Source organism: Bos indicus, chromosome 10 (assembly GCF_029378745.1).
Source record: "Bos indicus isolate NIAB-ARS_2022 breed Sahiwal x Tharparkar chromosome 10, NIAB-ARS_B.indTharparkar_mat_pri_1.0, whole genome shotgun sequence".
Classification (NCBI taxonomy): Eukaryota; Metazoa; Chordata; class Mammalia; order Artiodactyla; family Bovidae; genus Bos; species Bos indicus.
Genome location: NC_091769.1, coordinates 12,797,646 through 12,818,660, shown reverse-complemented (window position 1 = coordinate 12,818,660; position 21,015 = coordinate 12,797,646). Strand labels below are relative to the sequence as shown.

The following is a 21,015-nucleotide window of genomic DNA, read 5'->3' as shown; positions in this document are numbered from 1 at the left end:
AACCTGTATCTCTTACATCTAACCTGCATTGGCAGGCGGGTTCTTTATCACTAGCGCCACCTGGGAAACCTGGGAAATGCCTAAGCATGTATAGACATAAATAATGACCCCTGCAGGCTCGGGTGCCACACAGGCCATCATGATTAAGGCCTGTTAGCGTGCCCCAAAATGGGGAGATGAATGTGTAAGAGAATGGCCTATTGGAGGCGGGGTGTGGCAGTGGGCACCCTGAGACTCGCCAGACCTTGGCCAGGGGATACTTTGAGGTAGGTGGGGCTATTAGTCTAAACCTGAGAAGTTAGGTTGATTATTGGCTTGCTGTGCATGTCCATCACCAGAGACAGCCAATCAATTATATGCCAGGCCTGACCCAGTAGATCAGAGGACAGAAAGTAGGGAATGTGGTAAAAAGTTTCCCTGTTAGTATTTGTGCTTATTGAGGAGTTTGAGCCTGGTTGGATCAGGGCCAAGAGGTGGAGGAGGGGGAGCTGTACCAGGCTCACATTCCTTCAGGGCAGAACCGTGTACTTTAGAAACTGCCCGCTTCCCCATTTGGGTTGTTTTGCCATTCGGAGCTAACAAATGGGAAGTTTTGGGCACTAACAGCGTGGGGCACATGGTAGCCCCTCAGTGAGTGGTCATTTCATCCCCCAGAACTGTGGTAAAAGTTCAGGCCTGTTCAACTGTGGTAAGGGGAACCAGGAAGACAGCCTGGAGGAGGTGGCAGGAAGCTGAAACTGGGGGTGTGAGGTCAAGTGCCCGCTGTGAACAGCTCTCCTCTCCTGCACAGGGCCGGCATTTGTTCGAGTGAGAGATGGAGCCCTCTACCAGAGCTGCCTTCTGCTGAAACCTTAGAGGGTTTCGTGTATTCGTTTCATAAGAGATACTATTTCTTTGTAGTAATGATAGCATTTAGTGTGCTTTCTGCCTGCCAGGCCCTCTTCGATCTGCTTCACGTGCTGTTGTTCAGTCAATAATGCCCAACTCTGCGGCCTCATGGACTGCAGCACGCCAGGCTTCCCTGTCCTTCCCCATCTCCCAGAGCTTGCTCAAACTCATGTCCATTGAGTCAGTGATGCCATCCAACCATCTCACCTTCTGTTGCCCCTTTCTCCTGTCCTCAGTCTCTCCCAGCATCAGGGTCTTTCCCAGTGAGATAGCTCTTTGCTTCAGGTAGCCAACTATTGGAGCTTCAGCTTCAGTCCTTCCAATGAACATTCAGGGTTGATATCCTTTAGGATGAACTGGTTTGATCTCCTTGAAGTCCAAGGGACTCTCAAAGAGTCTTCTCCAGCACTACAGTTCGAAAGCATCAGTACTTTGGTGCTCAGCCTTCTTTATGGTCCAACTCTCACATCTGTACATGTGGAAACTACTGGAAAAACTATAGCTTCATATGTAATAACTACTTTAATCCTCTTAACAATACTATGAAGTAGGGACATTATTATTCCAATTTGACAGATGGAAGAACTGAGTCCCCAAGAGGTTCAGTAGATTGCTCAAGGTCAGGCAGTGAGTCAGTGGTAGCAGCAGGATGGCACTAGAGTCCATTCTGTAACCCCCAGGCTCTGCCACCTTTGGGGGAAGATCTGGTTCTTCCTCCTTCACCCCTCACTGATACACCATGGGGCCCCAGATAAGCCCCTGCCCTGCTCTGTCTCCCTTTCCTTCTCTGGGAAGCAGAAAGTCTTCTTGCCTGGTGACTTCCCAGAGCCGTTGTAAAGCCAGGCTGACTGTCCATAGCCCTGTACAGGCTGCTCTGGGAGAAAATGGGACCTGGTGCAGCCTTCTGGGGACAGATATTCTGAGCTGGGTGCTCTGCATCTTGCCCCCTGGAGCAGGGCAGGGTGGGCAGTCCTCTCAGCCCCGCCAACAGATCCACAATTGGACTCACAAGCCCCTTGAAATCTCCTCAGAGAGCAGGGATTGGAGACACTAATGACGATTCCAGGAGAGAAACCCCTTCCTCTTAAAGTAAACTCATGCAGAGAAAATCATAAACTAAGCATGCAGTTTACACCCTGGCCAAGGCCCTCAGAGCTTAAACATATTCTTATGGGCTATTTATGCTGCTGCTGCTAAGTCACTCAGTCGTGTCCTACTCTGTGCGACCCCGTAGACGGCAGCCCACCAGGCTCCCTCATCCCTGGGATTCTCCAGGCAAGAACACTGGAGTGGGTTGCCATTTCCTTCTCCAATGCATGAAAGTAAAGTCGCTCAGTCGTGCCCGACTCTTAGCGACCCCATGGACTGCAGCCCACCAGGCTCCTCTGACCATGGGATTCTCCAGGCAAGAGTACTGGAGTGGGTTGCCATTGCCTTCTATTTATAGTCCTGGAGAAATTAGAATTTTTCTGGGTAATGGGAGCACTAGTAGATTACAGCTGGTCAGGATCGGCCAAAGACTGGCCTGGGAGTGGGAACCATGGAACCTTCTGGTGCCAGTCTCTCCTCCCTGACCCAGCCTGGGCAGGTGGGAGCAGAGAGAAGGGCTAGAGAGGAGCCTCTTCACCAAGGGCCAAATAAGATCTCTCTATGACCTGAATGGGGATGAGGCCAACTGCCTGGGACCCTGATAGTTGAGAAGTGAGTTCCCCTACTTCAAGGCTATCATTTCACAAATGCTGGAAGTGAGGCTCAGAGAGGGGCAGTAACTTATCGAATGTCACACAGCTAGTGGGGCCCAGGTGAGCTCTGGTGTCCTGGCCCATGCATCAGCATTCCCACAGTAAACCTCAGCACAAGACCTGAGAAGTTAGCTGGAGACACTCCTTGGGGGGAGACGGTGGGAATTCAGCATCCCAGTCTGTGCACCAGAGCAGATATCCCCAACGAGGGTTCCTGAGTAGTGAAGACATGTCCTGGGGACTCCGAGAGCCCAGATTCCCTTCCCTCACATTCAAGGCTGCCAATGTCCCACCTTTAAAAATATATTTATTTGACTGCATCGGATCTTAGTTGTGGCATGTGGGATCTAGTTCCCTGACCAGAGATCGAACCTGGGCCCCCTGCATTGGGAGCACAGAGTCTTAACTGCTGGACCACCAGGGAAGTCCCCCAACACCCTTTTGAAATATCTCCCTTACCCCTCCTTACAACAGACTCCCTCCTCCTGCTACCCCTAGAACATTCCCAGCTCCCATACTCCTCTGCACTCTTGTTCACACCCTTCCCACCTAGACTGCCGTTAACCCCACTTCCTCTGATTAACTGAATTCTTCCACCCCTCAAAGCCTCTAAAGTCCCCATTATTGGTAGCCCTGTGACTTGCCCTCACTCTTAATGCCTTACTAGAGCTAACAGCCCACCCAAGGAGGTCTGGTGCAGTGGATCCTGTAGAGTGTCACCCAGATACACCATTCAGGATAAAGGCGTGCAGTTTCCTCCCAACTTCAGGAAACTTAGTAGCTCCCAGATGAGTCTCTCTGCAGAAATTGCCTTCCATCAAAGAGCACAGATTCCCCTGAAGTCATGCCCCCTTCCCCGGGGCAGTGGGTACCAATGATTGGTCAGGGGTATGGAGCCTCTCTCTCTCTTTCCCCTGGCAGGACAATTCTAAGGGCCAACCAGCTCCAGAGCTTCCTAGCAGAACAGCTGAGGCTATTGTTGCAACTGTACCGGAGTTCAATTTCTGTCTGTCCTTCCTCCTTCCCTTTCCCCTCGTAGGGATTGTTCTCAAGAGCCCACTAGTCTCCATTTCAGAGAATGTTTTCCAAGGAAACTGGTTGCCAATGCTAAAAACAGAATGGTTAAGCAGCCAGCTTGGCTTCAAATAGAAATCAACCATAGTTAGCTCCGTGACCTGCAATGATGCTGAGGCTCTAGTTCCTATCTCTTGAGGATATTGTGAAGATTAAATGAACTGATGGTACCTGATATTGAGAAAGTGCTTAATACATATTAGCTGTTATTATTTACATTTAACTTCTTTGAGGTTTGGCTAAATGAAAATAGGCTATTGTTATCTGCTTCAGGGGGTTCCTGGTAAGAATCAAATAAGATTGAGAAGCAAAGGGTTAAATTTTGTGCTGGTGTGACCTAATAGAGGTTCAGGGGTCAAATTCCTTGAGGGCTTTGCCCACTCTAGAGCAGTGGTCTGGAGGCCTGACCCCTCCCCCAACTGGTGAGAATCATTGTATTGCTTTCCTATCACTGCGGTAGCAAATTAGCACAGTAGTGGCTTCAAACAAAACAAAAGTGCTACCTTAACATTTCTGTAGGTTGGAAGTCTGGTATGGGTCTCACAGGACTAAAGTCAAGGTGTCATCTGGCTGTATTCCGTTCTGGTGCCTCTAGGGGAGAATCCATTTTCTGCTCATTTGGATTTTTGGCAAACTTCAGTTCCTAGGATTGTGGGACTGAGATTCCCATTTTCTTGCTAGTTGTAAAATGAAGCCTCTGGCTTCCTGTGTGTGTGTGTGTGTGTGCGCGCGCGCGCGCGCGTGCGTGTGTGCAAGCGCTCAGTTGCTCAGTCACGTCTGACTCTTTGTGACCCTATAGACGATAGCTTGCCGGGTTCCTCTGTCCATGGAATTTTCCAGGCAAGAAGACTGGCTTCTAGAAACCCCTGCATTCCTTGGCTTGTGGCCCCATTCCTCTGTCTTCAAAGTCAATGCAGGCAGGTGGAGGACTTCTCAAGGCTATCTTTTTAGTTATCTTCTACCCTTAAGGACTTACATGATCAATTTGGGCCACCCTAGCTAATCAAAGACACGCTCCATCTCAAAGTCCTTAATCATGACTGCAAAGTCCCTTTTGCCATGTACGGTAACATATTCACAGGTTTCAGGAATTAGAACATGGAGAGGGGGGCAGGGGGGAGGCATTATTCTGCCTACCATAGCCACTCATCATGGGGCACCTTCTGACCCAAAATCCCCCTCCTCCCTTTCCAGGGGGAGGTCTGTGCAGCTCCCTGTGCGGCGGGGACCTATGGCTCCAACTGCTCGTCTGTCTGTAGCTGTAACAACGGTGGCACCTGCTCCCCAGTTGATGGCTCCTGCACCTGCAAGGAGGGTAATGTGCCTGCTTTCCCATCCCATCCCCTCAGATGTGCACACAGAAGTTGCCCAGGTGGGCTGCCAGCTGCCCACCCACCCACATGCAGAGTCAGGGAGCCTGTATGTCAGGTTCCAGCCAAGGAGACTCATGCCCGGGACTTCAACAGCAGGAATGTAATAAAAGCGAATTGTTACCAGGGTGTTAGAAGAGCTGCAGAGACATGCAAGGGAATGTGAGCAACCCGGAAATTCCTAGCTTCTCTCACAGTTGCTACCACTTCTAGGGTGAGAGGGACGAAGGGAGAAAGTGGAGTTCCCAGAGCCTGTGAGTGAGGGCCACCTGGTAGGGACTGAGACAGGGGCAGAGCAGCTGCAAGATGGTGCTGGAGTACTGAGACAGCCGCCCCCAGAGGCCCTGCTCACAGCAGAGAAAGAAGAGAAGATGCCTGTGCCTCTCCTGCCCCCGCCCTCCCGCCACTGGCCAGGTCTCCCGCTGGCAAGCCCACCTGAGAGCAGCCGCTGGGGTCAGCCCCCTGAGACACAGAACAGGTGAAGAGGGGAAATGGATCTGAGGGGACACAGGCCAGTAAGCAGCCTCAGAATGGGAAACCAGCCTGTTCCCAAGCACAGGGCCCTGTGATAAGCTTCCTGAGTCTGCCCTGGGCACAGAGAGGACCCCCACCTCTTGATGCCCTATTGATGCCCTGTTCAGGTGGGACTATCCACCTATAGCAAGAACAGAGAGAACCAGCAGGCAGGAGAGTCAGCTTCTAGCCCCTGTGCTCTCAACAGCCATGCTGTGGTTCCGAGTGGACTCAGCAGGTGGGATGCGTGCTCTACCCAGCTACCAGAGAAGGGGTGGTTTGGGTACATTGTCTTGTACAGAGCCGGGGGAAGTGGGCAGAAAACTGTGCTGACATGTGACAGAGAGGTGACAGCCTTGTTCCTTCCCCTCAGGGTGGCAGGGCCTCGACTGCACCCTGCCGTGTCCCAGTGGGACGTGGGGCCTGAACTGCAATGAGAGCTGCGCCTGTGCCAATGGGGCGGCCTGTAGCCCCACAGATGGCTCCTGCTCCTGCACCCCTGGCTGGCTGGGGGACACCTGTGAACTGCCCTGCCCGGTGAGCGTGGGGCGGGAAAGGATGGGGGTGACCCAGCAGCCCCTCAGACCTTTTCCCTGTGGTTTTTTTGTCCACAGAAGTACAGAGAAGAGCACTGGACCAGGTGATGGAACACCCAGATTTAGATCTCAGCCCCAGTTCTAACCTCTCGGTCCTATTTTCAGCCTCAGCCCTCTCATCTGTAAAATGGTAGATACTGGGGATATGCTGATGTGGAGTCACTTTCCCCAGGGTGCTCTTGGTAACCATTATCGACTCTGGCACAGTTAACCTGAGCCCAGATGCAACTCCAGAATCCTTCATGACACAGCTCTACAGGACAGCCCTTCCTAATCCATGAGAGTTGCCAGAGTTGATAATGGCTAAGTTTCTTTCTAACTCCAACAGCCTGTAATTTTATGATCAAGGTGTGGGAGGATTAAACCAAGCATTATCCAGCAATAACCACCTTCACTTACTCCCTGGATCTTAGTCTATGATACAAATAAATTAAACAAACTGATGGTCTATTGAATGAGTCCTACAGTCCTGGGTTCCAATCCTGGCTTTGCTTCATCCTAGCTATGTTGCCTGGAGCATGTTACTTCACCTCATCTTTAAATTTTGAATATAATGAAACCATCTCATAGACTTGTTGTGAAGATTAAGAGAGATGAGTTAAATAAGACTCTTGATAGCTAATAACGTTTGAGCACACAACAAACATCGATTGCCACCTTCTTACCCAGTAACAAAGAATAAATTATAATCCTTCTTTATATGTGATCAATGTTCTAAAACTGGCAAAGTGCATTTTCATCTCCAATGTTAGTTAATGATCATTATAGCTCTCTGAGAAGTAGGAAAGGACTATCACTTCCCTCCTTCCAAACTGCGTACTTTGCATAATGCAGCCAAGAAAATTTTGGGAATGACTTCATTGAATCCCCAATTATAAAAACGTGCCTTCACTTTGCCCCAGCCCCAGTTTCTCTGCATCCTTGCTGGGTAGCGGCTCAGTTTTGTCATCAAAATCCCACAGAAGTGTGAGAACCTCTGGGGGTCTAGATCTCACCACTTCTGTCTCCACAGGATGGCACATTTGGGCTGAACTGCAGTGAACGCTGTGACTGCAGCCACGCCAATGGCTGCGACCCCGTGACAGGCCACTGCTGCTGCCTGGCCGGATGGACAGGTAACCCCCTCAACCACACCACCTTCCAGCTCCTGGGAAACTGAGCTTCTGGTGTTCTGCTGCCTTTTCTTGACTTTTCCTTCTTTTCTCCTTCACTTTCTCTTTTTATTTCCTAGGAATGTATCTTTCCTTTATCTCCTCTGGGCTTCAGTTCTCCATTCCATTCAAATTAACAAACGTTAATTGAACACCTGTTTCGTACAGACTCTTTTTGAAGGGCTGGGGACAGACCAGTTTTTAACAAGTCAGACAAAAGTGTGGGTGCTCAGTCTGTGCTTACAGAGGATATGGTGGAGACAGACAAGAAACTCTCGCCTTTGCCCAGGCTTAGACTCCTGGTCCCTACATGTGTCCTGGCAGTCCACCCCCTAAATATACTGCAAATCCATCCGTTTTTCACCAGCCACTGTCACTCTCCTTGTACACTGAGCACCATCCCTCACCCGGCACTGCCTTGGCCTCCTTCTTGCCTCTGGGCCTCCCCTTTTGTCCAGCTGCCCCTACTCTGAACATGGTGACCAGATGCGTTCACATCACACTGAGCCTCAGAATGCCTCAATGGCATCCCATGGCATTTATCCAGGCGCCTTCCAGTGACCTGGGGTCCACGTGGTCTGGCCCTCCCTAACTCCTCCACCTCTCTTATGCCCCTCCCATCGCTCACTTTACTTCAGCCATGTGGGCCAACTGTCTCCCTGCCTCCAGGCATCGAATGTGCATTCCCTCTGCCTGGATCACTCTTTCTCCTTCTCTTTACCTGATAATATCATCTCATCCATCATATTTCAACTTAAAGATGACTTCCTCTGGGAAGGCTCTATGCTCGGATACCACCACCTCTGCAACCTGGCCAAGATTATGAAAGAACTCCTTTAATTAATCCTCAGAATACCCTACAGTATTTTAATTCTCAGAATACCCTAACAGCAGTACTTACTTCAATTGTCACTGAACTCTGATTGAGTAACTATTTGTTTATTATCTGCCTCCCACATTGACCATCAGTTCTGTGCAGGCAGGGACCGATCCGCCTTGTTCACCACAGTATCCAGTGACTGTCACACACAGAGAAATGGTTAAGGACACAGAGCTGGAGCCAGGCCACCTTGGACAAGTCCTTTAACCTCTCAGGGCCTGAATCTTCCATCCATAAGATGCAGATAATAATAATCCTTATAACTACAGGGTCCTTTGGAAGTTTAGATGAGTTAATACCTGTAAGTGCTAACAGCACCTGGCACAATAGTAGGTGTTCAGTAAGTGTAAGCCACAGATACAATGTTAATAACATGTTGCATGAATGAACCCACTGGCCATTCCCAAGGTGGTGGACAGCAAGGAGTGAAAACTACAGGCGTTTTCACAGGTAAGAATTCACACCAGGCTGCTCAACAACCTCTGTTCTCCACAGCCAGAAAGTCAAGGACTAGGGGCATTGCTTCCTCTGTAGCATCTTCAATCTGACCCCCTTGTCCTGCCCCTTAGTGCAAAGCTAGACTCCACCCTGGTTACCAACACCCTACACTCTTGGCTGGAGTCAAATGGAAATCCACTTTAATTTTTTATTGCCTTAATTTTGAGTGAACTGATAAGATTTTAATGACATCTGGTGCTTAAAAATTCTGTCTTTGATGGATAACCTTTCAGCAAGGTCTCTGCTGTTCTAAAACTAATTTCCCCAAACATGGTCCTGAAGTCATTTCAAAGGAGCAATTGATGTCCTGAAATTTGTTCAAGTAGAAGAAAACCAAGGAAAGATAGGGAGGGCTTGGGGTACAGGCCCAGCCTCCTACTCAGCGAGCCCTCCCCACCTACCCCTGACCACCTAGCCCCTGGCATACTGCTCGTCCCTTGAGTCAACACTTTTTAGAAATTATCATCATTTTGGCTGCACTGGGTCTTCATTGCTGTGTGTGGACTCTTCTTTGCAGCGTGTGAACTCTCTGTTGCAGCACAGGCTTTCTCTAGTTGAGACGCGTGGGCTTAGTTGCCCTGCAGCATGCAGGATCTTAGTTCCTGAACCAGGGGCCAAACCTCCCACGTCCCCTGCATTGCAAGCTGGGTTCCTAACCACTGGCCCACTGGGAAGTCCCTCAACACTTGTTTTTCTTTGCTTTAAGCAAGTGCGTGTCTTCTCCCCTCACCCCCAGTTAGCCACAGGCTTCTTGACTGCCATGACGTCTAATTCACCTTGCCTTGTACATAGTAGCTGCTAATTCAATGTTTATTGAAATAAGTTGAAAGAAACTGGCCTGTAACCATATATGGATTTTCGCCTTGAAGTGAGGAGACCTTAGTAATGATCTGCTCCTATCTCCTCCTGCTACACAGGAGGAAAAGGAGCTGTCCAAGTTCTCAGGACATTACTGCTAACAGGAGGCACAGGATTGCACTGTAAAGGGGAACCATTTCTTCATTCAACTAGCATTTATTGACCCAAACCATCACCAAGTCTTTATTTGGCAGCTATCATGTGGCTGGCCCTGAACTAGGCCCAGGAGTAAATGGCAGAATAATAGACCCTGGGCACCTATTGTGTGCCAGACACTGTCCTGGGTGCTAGAGATGCAGAAATGATGATGATGGTTTCCTGCCTATTGGGAGGACCTGGATAAAGAGTCAGAAGTGTCAATAAACCATGATCCCTGTCTCCCCAGGGCACATACATGAACTATTCAAATGATAGGTAGGGACAAAGCTGTATGCCACTATCAAATATATGCTTGAATCCCTGGGCAGACATCCAGGAAGGCTTCCTGGATGAGGAGGACCTAAAATATACATGAAGAATGTGGGCTGCTGAGTTGCTACTGGCCTTGTGATGTGAACTAGAGGTCACAATACATGGATTCTTAGTCTAGCTGCCCCCATCAATACAGATGTGTAGACAGCCCTGAAAAACAAAACCTTAGATTCTCTAAGGTAAAAAGGAGAGGGCCCCCAAGGGAGATTATTACCCCCAGACAGGGCCTAGAGAAGGCAGCTAACTGAAGACACCACGCCTCTTCAGAAGCTGTAGTTCTGAGAGCGCGCCTCCCTTTAGGCCAAGGCCAGCTGCTCTGACCACACCAGTGCAACTGACCTTTAGATTCTTCTTTCCACTTAGGTGCCAATGTCTGACGTTCCAAGGAGGTCTTAGGACATAAAAGAACCTCAAACAAGAGCCTCACCCACGGCACCAGACCTACACTAGAATAATTGGCAGACCCAGAACCCAGTGGGCCCTTGCAGCCATCTGCAATCTGAGCATAATCACCTTACACCTATGATTCTTAATCTCCAAAAAAAAGGGGACACATTTTTGACATGAAAACATTTTGAGGATCCCAGACAGGAGACTAGCTGTATTTCTAATGTCTACTGATTTGGGGAAAACATGAGAGTGACCGGCTGCCGTGAGTACAGGGGTACTTTTGCATGCATTGTTTTATTAATCACAGTAATATCAGCTCATAGTGCTAGGAAAGAGCTGTATCTGCGTGTGATGCACGTGCCTTGGGCAGCCTAACAAAGAGCGCTTGATGCACAGGTGGGATCGGAGGCCCCTGTCCGACAGTGGAACTCCGCCTTAATCCAGTGTGCCTCCGGAGAGCATCAGGGCCCCTCAGCCTGCAGTCCGAATCTCACATTTTCAACATCCACAGGCACAAGAATTCCTTGAGGCACATCATGGCTTTTGATTTTGGGTTTTTTCTCTTCTAATATTTATTTATTTTTAATTGATTGATGATTGCTTTACAATATTGGTTTGATTTCTGTCATACATCAACATGAATTAACCATAGGTGTACATATGTGCCCTCCCTCTTGAATCTCCCTCCCACCTCCCACCCTTTCCCACCCTCTAGGTTACTACAGAGCCCCAGTTTGAGTTCCCTGAGTCATATGGCAAATTCCCATTGGCTATCTGTTTACATATGTTCATGTATATGCATCCATGCTACTCTCTCCATTTATCTCAAACAGCTTTGTGTTTTTTCCTGCCCCAGGTTGCCCTTCAGTCCATTCATGCTATTTGCCACCTCTTGTGAACCTGAAACTCCACTGGGAGAGACCTCCATTGCGGAGTGAAATGTGACCACCGGATTCTCACTGGCATTTCCTGGGAGAATCTCCGCCCACCCCCTTCCCTCCATTGTTCAGTCGCTCAGTTGTGTCCAACTCTCTGCGACCCCACGCCAGGCTTCCCTATCCTTCACTATCTCCCGGAGTTTACACAAACTCATGTTCATTGAGTTGGTGATGCCATCCAACCATTTCATCCTCTGTTGCCCCCTTCTCCTCCTGCCCACAATCTTTCCCAGCATCAGGGTCCCTCCATACAGAGGCCAGTTTTCTGCAGAGTGGCATCAGAAGCCCCCACCCTGCTGTAGAATTGAGCTGTCACAGGAGGAAAGCCCAGGGAGGGATAGGGAGCTGGGCTGGACGGAAGCGCTGGAGGGGAATAAAGCCAGTTGATCCCCTCTCCCCCACTCTCTGCCTCTATTCTGCCCCCTCCCCTTTCCTGCCAGCCCAGGTGGGCTTGTACATTCCAGCCTGCCTCTAAATTGGTCCCACCGCTCTCCTGCTGCTGCTAGGGCCGACTCTGTTCACTGAGCCTGAATGTCTTCCTCTCACTTTCTTTCCCTTTCTCATGATCCCTGTCCTTATATCAAGCCAGACATGCTTTTTAAACTAATTCTGCTCCTCTCTGAGCCTCTGATATTCACCTTCCATGGCCAAGTTGGTCTCCGGGGCCCCATGGTCCATTCACCTTGTGCATGTCGGACTAGCAGCCTTTCTGCCTGGGAGGAAGCCCCTCCACAGAGCTGGGTATCCAGCCTCAGGCCTTTTAAAATTCCTTCTCAGCCTGCAGGCTGTAATCACCCCCAACATATATTTCCTTTCTCTCAACTCAAAAAGATTGTGTAGGCCTTGTTCTTCTTTCTGACAGATTCCATCCATCCCCCCTTAGGTCACTGTTTGTCAAACTGAAGGTCATTAAATCAGTTTGTTGGGTCACAACTAGCTTTTTTTTTTTTTTTTTTTTCCTTAATGAAATAGAATACATCATAGTGCAGAGAAAATATCAGATTGCATCATAGTCAGTGACAGTAAATGTCATTTGCAGAGCACTGGTTTCTATTATTCATATGTATGCACATTTGATATAAAATACATATTACACTGAGGACTATGGTCAAAAGAATCTGAAAAGAGCCTCCCACTCGGGGCCACTGCCCAGGGGCTGGTTGTCTGGGGCCCTGCAAGGACCAATGGCCCCTGGACTAACATGGGTGAGCATGTAACTCACTCCTAGCTCGTGTAGCACCCCCATCATGGCACTTGCTTGCTCCGCTAACCTTTGTTCAGTCACTCAGTTGTGTCTGACTCTTTATGACCCCATGGACTGCAGCACATCACTAACCTTGGATTTCAGCTAAGATGTCAAAGGCAAAGGAGGCCTTTCATGATCTGACCCCTTCTGATTCCCACAACCTCATCTCTTGCTGTATCCCATCGAGTACTTTATGCTCCAACACACTACGCTATATTATCCTTCAAGGCATGATTCTCTCTCTTGCCTCCTGCTCTTTGCACATAGGATTTCCTTTACCTGGTCAATTCTTATTTGGTCTTCAGGACTTATACTTCAGTCATTCACCTCTTCCTAGAAGCCCTCCTTGCCCATCCAGGCCTCTGTTTGTTCCTCCACATTTCCAGATGTGCTCGCCTCCCCAGCCCACCCCACACCCCTTTCTTAGTGCACCCTCACCACTGACTGAGTCTGTCCGGCCCACAGGCATCCACTGTGACAGCACGTGTCCCCCCGGACGCTGGGGCCCCAACTGCTCTGTGTCCTGCAGCTGTGAGAATGGCGGTTCCTGCTCCCCAGAGGACGGGAGCTGCGAGTGTGCCCCGGGCTTCCGAGGACCCCTGTGCCAGAGAGGTAAGGCTGGCCCCCTCCCCACAGACCTTGGACAGCTCTTCCTCCCTACTCCTTCCCAGCTGCAGAGAGGCTGGGCTTACAGAGTTGGCCCCCATCAAATCCCTCCCTCTAATCCCCTTTCTCCCAACCTTTTCTGTCCCCAAGTTCAGGGCCCAGCCTGACTCCCCTGTAGAAATAGGACCACCCCCACTCCTCTCTGTAGAAAGGAACAGGCCCTCCGAAGTGTGGGTGGATGCGACTCTCCTGGTACTGTTGAGAAGCCTCGCTTCTACACTGTGGGGGACTGGACAGGTGGCCAGGCTGGCTGGTGCCCCTTGAGCTGCTGACCACCATCTCTCCTTCACCCCCAGTCTGTGCCCCCGGGTTCTATGGCCATGGCTGCACCCAGCCGTGTCCCCTCTGCGTGCACAGCAGCGGGCCCTGCCACCACGTCAGTGGCATCTGTGAGTGCCTCCCTGGATTCTCTGGAGCCCTTTGCAATCAAGGTACTCTCTCCAGGGGTGGGGAGAGGGGTGTTCGGGGAGTGGGGGGCAGGGAGACGAGGAGTCCTGGGAGGGGAGTAGAAGGCAAGAAAGGTTCAGGATTCTCATCAGGCTCTGTGGAGGCAGTTCCTCGGCTCTTCAGGGTTTGTTGTTGTTCAGTCGCTAAGTCATGTCCGACTCTTTGTGACCCTATGGACTGCAGCACACCAGGCTTCCCTGTCCTTCACTGTCTCCTGGAGTTTGCTCAAATTCATGTCTGTTGGGTTGGTGATGCCATCCAACCATCTCATTCTCTGCCATCCTCTTCTCCTTTTGCCTGCAATCTTTCCCAGCATCAGGATATTTTTCAGTGAGTCAGCTTTGGGGGGCTTAGAGCTACCTTAATAAGAATTGGATATCACAGGCCATGAGAAAAAGCCATTATGCAATTGAAGGAACAGGCTCAGAGAAGGTAAAAGACTTCTCCATGGTCTCACAGCTAGCAAGTAGCAGAAGTGAAGTGAAGTCACTCAGTCGTGTCCGACTCTTTGTGACCCTGTGGACTATAGCCTACCAGGCTCTTCCGTCCATGGTATTTTCCAAGCAAGAGTACTGGAGTGGGTTGCCATTTCCTTCTCCAGGGGATCTTCCCAACCCAGGGATCAAACCCAGGTCTCCCCCCACTGTAGGCAGACGCTTTACCGTCTGAGCCACTAGGGAAGTCCAGCAAGTAGCAGAGGTGAGAATCAAATTCTGACTCCAAAGCCCAGTCTAAACAGATGAAAAATGAAACAAGCATAGCTGAGGTCCACATACGAAGTGGCCGCAAATGGCTAGTGCTGCATGTCAAGTGGGAAAGGCAGAGAAGGCTGTGGGAGCTCAGAGGAGATGGTTCTGGCTTCACTGGAGATGGCAACTTCCCAGCCCTTTTCTCCTCGCACTCAGGCCAACATCACTAATCCCCCACTACACGCTTTCATGTCTCAGCTGCAGAATTCACAGCACCCACTCCAGCCAACCTCTTCCACTCATTGGGAGTTGAAAGGGGAGTTAAGCTTATTGCACTGATCTGCGGTTAAAAAAAGCCCTAATTTGTGTCATATGCAAATTTCCATGATGTGGATATTCCCACCATGGCTGATTTGAAGGTACTAGTGGTTTAACCAGTTGTGAAATTCCTGAGTATTTAACAACCAAGCTGAAGGCAGAAGCTGGCTGCAGTGCCCATCATGACTTATTGCTGTCCCTGGCTTAGTTAGGCCAAGGCAGGGTGGATATGGGGGACAGCTCCATCTCGTGCTGGATTTCAACTGGGACTTAGCCTAAAAGACAGATGGAAGAAAAGCATTGTGGGTGGAGGAACCAACCTGGGCAAAGCACAGAGGGGTGGATCTGCGACTGTCCAGCTGTAGGAAGTGACAGGAGGATTCAGGGGCTGTGGGTGGCAAAGGGGACTGGGAAGGTCGTCTGGGGACTCCTGAAACGTTCTGAAGACAAGGATGCAGAATTTGTACTTTAACCTGTAAGGAGCGAAGAGATCTTTGTCTAAGGTCACCTTAGAACTAAAAGCAACTTCAAGGTCATCTATGAAAGAGTTTCATCTGGCTTCTGCTTAAATACTTCCTTTGAGAGCTCACTGCTTCCCAGGGGACCGAATCGTTTTGATGAATAATGACCACTGAGCTCGGCTATTTTTGTAAGCGTGTGGGCCGTTAATATGTATGAGTGGGAAGTTTACTCCATGATGCTTTGAGGTCATGAGAAGTTTGGAACCCCCCAGGAAATGTATGTGACAGTTTCATTTGCTTGCATCCCTCCTAGGACAGTTTAATCATAACCTGACACGTCGAGGTTTACTTATTAAACATCAGAGACCGAGCCGTCAATACAGATAGACTGGGTCTAAATTAGGACCTAAGCAGCTCGAGGAGTAACTCTCAGATCCTGCAATGTCTGATTTATCTCCCGCTGGCCTAATGAGTATTTTCCACATATAGATCTAATAGAGTTTGCTATTAATGGCAACTGCCCTGGTTAAGTCTCAAACCTTGTAAAAAATTGAACTGACAGTTTCTAATGACCGGCTTTTCAGCGAGTTACAAATTACAGACATTGCTTATGCAGAATCATTAAACATAGATTAAATATAACCAGATGTTTTCTTTTCACCAGCCCCCCCACCTGCTCCCCCCACCCCCTTCTCTCCACCTTTCCTCTCTTTGCCTCACTCTTGATTCAGCTAAGAAGTCAACCAATTAATGCATTAGACTGATCACATTAGCAGCTCTGTGGGTGAATTTGTCAGCCTTGTGTATGTGAGAAAGACTTCAAAGATAAGACTGTCTTGTTAGCGAGGATGAGTTAGTTTTAAGAACGGGGTCAGTGGAGCATCTCTGGCACCCCATTCCCCACAGAGGGCCAGGACTAGGGGATGGATTCCCCAAATCAGGTACCTCCGAGAGGCTGACCTGTTTTTCAGGAAACAAGCGAGAGGCTGAGCTGCAAACAGGTGATGTGCATGCCATCCTCCTGGCAGTGGACCTGCCCTGGAAGGAGCTAACGGTTTTGCTAGGGAAGAGCACAGGGGCCCAGAGCAACCAGGGTTCCCACAACCATTAACTACAGCCCAAGGCCCGTGGGCGAGGGTTATCAGCCCCATTTCAAAGATGAGGAAACAGACTTGCTCAAAGGTCCTGAGACAGTGAGTGGCAGAACTTCCTAGCTGTGGGCAAGTTACTTAGCCTCTCGATGCCTCAGTTTCCTCATCTGTAGACTTAATAGGGAGTAATAATGAACATGTATAATAATGAGAGTATTACAAGGTTAATTAATATTTGTGAAGCACTCTGAACAGTGGTACATGCAAGAGACACAGAAGTGCTTATTGAATACATAAATAAAACCAGCAGCCAAAGCTTTGGCTGGCGAGCCTGGTACACCATGCTGCCTTTATTGTTTGTCCCAATTGCTAACAATGTCCTGGAGAGACACAGAGTGGACACAGATCCTAGGCAGCTGCTGTCCACCATCTAGTCGGGGGAGGGCTGGCAACATGAGGCAGTGTGGCATAGGGAGTGGTGAGGGCTGCGGGCCCAGGGAAGTCGCTTTTCTTCAAAAATCACCACCTTCCCGTGATTCTCTGTGTGGCCCAGCCAAATGAGGGCCTTGGGGATGCAAGGAGTTCCTCCCCCATAACAGGGATGCAAGGAGGCCATCCTGGAGGGTATAGGGCTGGCTGGAGCCTGGCTTCGAGGGGAGCATGTCGAGTTGAGAGGAGCTCTAAGGGACAGGGGCCACTGATTCCAGTTTCAGAACCCACTGGAAGGTCACTGCTCCTGAGGCCGAGTTTGGCCACTTGGGGAATAGTTCTTGAGTGTTTGTTGTATGCCGTGCACTGTGCTGGGCACTCAGACACAACGAAGAAACAGAGAGGCAAGTTCCCTGCCCTCACAAAGCCTGCGGTCCAGAGGCGAAAATTCTGAACTCAGCCTTTTCGCAGAACTTGGTGGGAGGCAGCGGAGGAGAGCAGGGGCAGCAGTTTATTTCCGCATATTCAGCCTTGAGCACCTGTTGTTCTTCTAAGTGTGGTGGGGATACAGACATGGGTGGAACCCAGGCCTGGCCGGAAATGGTTCACAAGCCACAGTAACAGAAGGCCAGGGAAGAAACTAACAGACTAGGGTCCTAGAAGCTCAAACAGGGATGTAGCCTCCCAGAACAGAGAAGGGGGTGAATATACCAGGATTCAGTTCGGCTATAATATAAAAAACCAAAATAACTGAATTGAAAATGACAAGCTGTATTTTCCTCATGCATTAAAATAAATAAAGAGATCCAGAAGCAGGTTACTAGGAAACGGTGGGGTAGCTTTCAAAGGTGTCAGGGACCCAAGCTGCTGTCTTGCTCTGCCAGCCTCGGCATACGGCTCACCTCTAGTCTAAGGTAGCTGCTTGAGCTCCAGCCATCTTACCTATAATCTTCCTCCATAATCCACATTCTTCTTCAATAAGAGGGAGGAATGGGCAAATAAAGACATGCATTTCCACTTACCATTGGTTAGAAGGTAGTCACACCTACCCAGCTGCACAGGTGGCCAGAAGCCCAGTAAATTCTACTTCTAAGGAAGACGAGAACTGGTATTAAAGGACTTGTTGTCTACTATAGAGGGATCACCAGGTAGGTGGCACTTAAGATGAGTCTTGTAGGCAGGGTAGGATTTCCACAACTGGGCACAAGAGTCAGGGAAACTCTGGAAGGAACAGTTAAAGGCACAGACAAGGAAAGGCATGGGGTATTATTTGGAAGATGGTGTGTGGTCCAGTTTCTGGGTGAGGTATGTTTAAGGGTTGATCTCTAGGATCTAGGTTTTATTCTGGGGCAGCAGGGAGCCACTGAAGATGTTTGAGCTGGGCACAGGAGTGCAATGAAGAAGGCTGTGGCTTTAGAGAGCTCAGGCTCTAGGAAGCAGGTGGAGGATGGATTTCAAAAGAAATGAGAGGTAGGTGCTTAGTGAACTCATACCTAGTATTTAAAGGAGCTTGCAGCTTGGTTGAGGAAATCAGCCCCTCTTCCAGCAACCAAAGAGTGATTCCTCCAGGAGGGGCTGGGCCCAAAATCCTGCAAGTGACTCAAAGTGGAAATACGACCGGAGCTCCATGTTGGAGAGCCCCTTATGGACTCAGGAAGGTTCTCCTGAGGAGGCTGAGTGGAAGCTCAAGGAACAGTTGTATGTGGAGGGACAGGGGACAGGGACAGACATTTGAGGCTGGCCCCCTCTCCAGCTAACTGCAGACAGACCGGCCACCCCGCATGTCCCTCTCCTCCCGGCTATAAACGTCCTCTGCCCTGCGGCTGTGGGATCAGTGATGCTGACGAAAAGTGTGATCATGGACAGCCGAGGGCTGCGGGCAGGAAGCAGTAGGGTGCAGAGGTGGAATTCCCAGACTCACCACTTCTGTCTGTGGGACCTCAGCCAAGTTATTCTACCCCTGTGGGCCTCAGCCCATTCCTGTCAGAGGCGGTCAGGAAGAAGGCAGCTGTGGGCACAAGAGGAGGAACTCACTGCTGTGGAAATGGGGGTGCTGAGGCAGGCAGTTCCCACCTGATCCATGACCCCATGGGGGCCACGACTGTGGCCTGGGAAAAGGGGTGTGGCTGTGGGTGGTGGTCTGAGGAGTGCAAGTGGGACAGCAGGTGCCAGGCTATCCTGTGCCCACAGTGTGTGCTGGAGGGCACTTTGGGCAGGACTGTGCCCAGCTCTGCTCCTGTGCCAACAACGGCACCTGCAGCCCCATTGATGGCTCCTGCCAATGCTTCCCCGGATGGATCGGCAAAGACTGCTCACAGGGTAAGCTGTTGCCCCCCTGGGAATGCCCCCCAGAAAAGCCCCCAACCAAGGTCAGGCCCAGAACCTCTCTGCCCCTGGTGCTTCCACCTCCCAGGGCTGAAATCTCCTTCTGCAGATAGGAGTGTTCACCTGAGTCCCATAGAGTCTCTACAGCTAACATAATGAATTCCTAGGAGTGATCACTAGCATTATTAACTGCTAGTTTTAAAGGTATGAACATTATTGGTAATATCATTAATACTGTAAATGCTGCACATTAATAGTCCTAGAATCTGAGCAAGGAGTAGCCGCTAAGTCTGGATGGGGAGGAAGAGGGAGCAGGGAAGTAAGGTGAGGCCAGGGCAGTCACCTGAGGGGTCAGGGCATTCTCTGGGTAGCTCATGTGAATGATGTCCTGGGCATCACAGGCCCAGACAGGGCACTGTAGGTGCTGTAAGGTGAACCCAGTCTGATACAGAGATAACAGGCAGAGTTTAAAGGCAGAGACCCAGTCTCTGCCCTGTGGAGTCCTTGGCTGATGGGTGAGACCCAGCCAGTACTCCTAGCAAGGTCCCAGTTAGACAGCCTGGCCTGAAGGCATTTCCGTGCTGAAGGCGGTGTCATCCTCAGGGAGCTCACCAGCCAAGAGACTCTTTACCCTGGGAAAATCCCCATCCTCGTGGGGAAGTTAGCACACAGTGTTCACACCGTAAACCACGTGTTTACCATTTACCACAGATACCCACACGCTCCAAATCACAATCAGTCCCCAGAGAGGGAAGAGTCAGAAACCCTCAGAGCTGGGAGAGTGGACAGAGAATCACCAGGAATCCGAGGTGCCTGGGTCAAGAGGTGACTGGAGGGTTGTGGCCACAGTGGTTAAGCCCCCTGCAAGTCAGGAAATGCCAGCCGGGTGCATTGTGGCACCTGAGCTCTGACATGCACTCCCCCTTCCTCTCCCTCCCTCTCCGTCTGCCCCTCTCTGCCTTGCCCTCACCCTCTGCATCCCACCCACCCCCAGCTTGCCCACCTGGGTTCTGGGGCCCCGCCTGCTTCCACACATGCAGCTGCCACAACGGGGCGAGCTGCAGCGCTGAGGATGGGGCCTGCCACTGCACCCCTGGTTGGACCGGACTCTTCTGCACGCAGCGTAAGCCCCGCCCTCCAGCCTCCCAGCTATTTGGAATCCCATGCTGCAGCCTGCTGGCTGCCGTGGGCATCGTCCAGGCCTGCAGTGGAGGGAGGGAGGAGATAGGTGCCTGGCTGTGAGCTAACCACTTCACCCTCCACCCCTGGGATTGGCTGGAGAGGGTGGCTGGCTTCAGGGGATTGATGGGGCCCAATCCTGGAAGGTCAGGGCCATTAGGTACCCCAGCAATCACCAAGACCAGCTGCTCCCTGGACAGGGGGCCCTGAGTGGGGAAGAGCAGCCTGTGGCTGTGCAGCAGAGAGACACCAGCCTGGCCTCTGGTTCCAGGGCACCTTTGTCCAAAGGACTCCCCACCCGCTTCAGCGTGAGGGTTGAGCATGGAGTGGCTCGGTGCAGGGTCTCACTGGTCTTCACCCCGTGCTCAGAGAGAGAAGGGAGATGAGACGAGTTTGGTCCCAATGCAGATCCCCACCCTGTTTCTCTCCAGGCTGCCCAGCAGCGTTTTATGGGAAGGACTGCGGGCGTGTGTGCCAGTGTCAGAACGGCGCCAGCTGTGACCACATCAGCGGCAAGTGCACCTGCCGCACAGGCTTTACCGGGGAACATTGTGAGCAGAGTAAGTTGTCCTGAGCCCTGAGCCCAGGTGTTGATGCGGGGCCGCGGCCTCCTGCTGGGGAAGCCTGCCCCTTCACGGTCCACCCCTCAGGGCCCTGCACCCTCTGTTCTCTTGACTTTGGGAGCAGCTCCCAAGGAGAAAACCTGAAGGGTGGGCCTACATTGGTGTTTGAAGTTTTTTCCTCCAATTGGGGTGGGGATGGGCAAGTTGAGGCAGAGCAGAGGCTTTACTACCC

The 21,015-nt window shown here is 50.7% G+C and overlaps 1 protein-coding gene across 10 annotated transcripts in view; it reads left to right on the top strand.

Moving 5' to 3' along the window:
• MEGF11 (multiple EGF like domains 11) overlaps positions 1–21,015 on the top strand; it is a 392,757-nt gene that overhangs the window by 351,431 nt on the left and 20,311 nt on the right. For 8 of the 10 annotated variants that reach the window (XR_011568729.1, XM_070796933.1, XM_070796928.1 and 5 more), the window contains exons 11-18: positions 4,899–5,019; positions 5,961–6,124; positions 7,196–7,298; positions 13,081–13,227; positions 13,578–13,712; positions 18,907–19,035; positions 20,036–20,164; positions 20,652–20,780. Coding sequence is in view for 9 of the 10 variants with exons in the window: in XM_070796933.1 (XP_070653034.1) it covers positions 4,899–5,019; positions 5,961–6,124; positions 7,196–7,298; positions 13,081–13,227; positions 13,578–13,712; positions 18,907–19,035; positions 20,036–20,164; positions 20,652–20,780 (1,057 nt within the window). In the remaining variant the exon portion in view is untranslated. The remainder of the gene's footprint in view (positions 1–4,898; positions 5,020–5,960; positions 6,125–7,195; positions 7,299–13,080; positions 13,228–13,577; positions 13,713–18,906; positions 19,036–20,035; positions 20,165–20,651; positions 20,781–21,015) is intronic. The other 2 variants (XM_070796931.1, XM_070796925.1) reach the window with 1 other exon arrangement.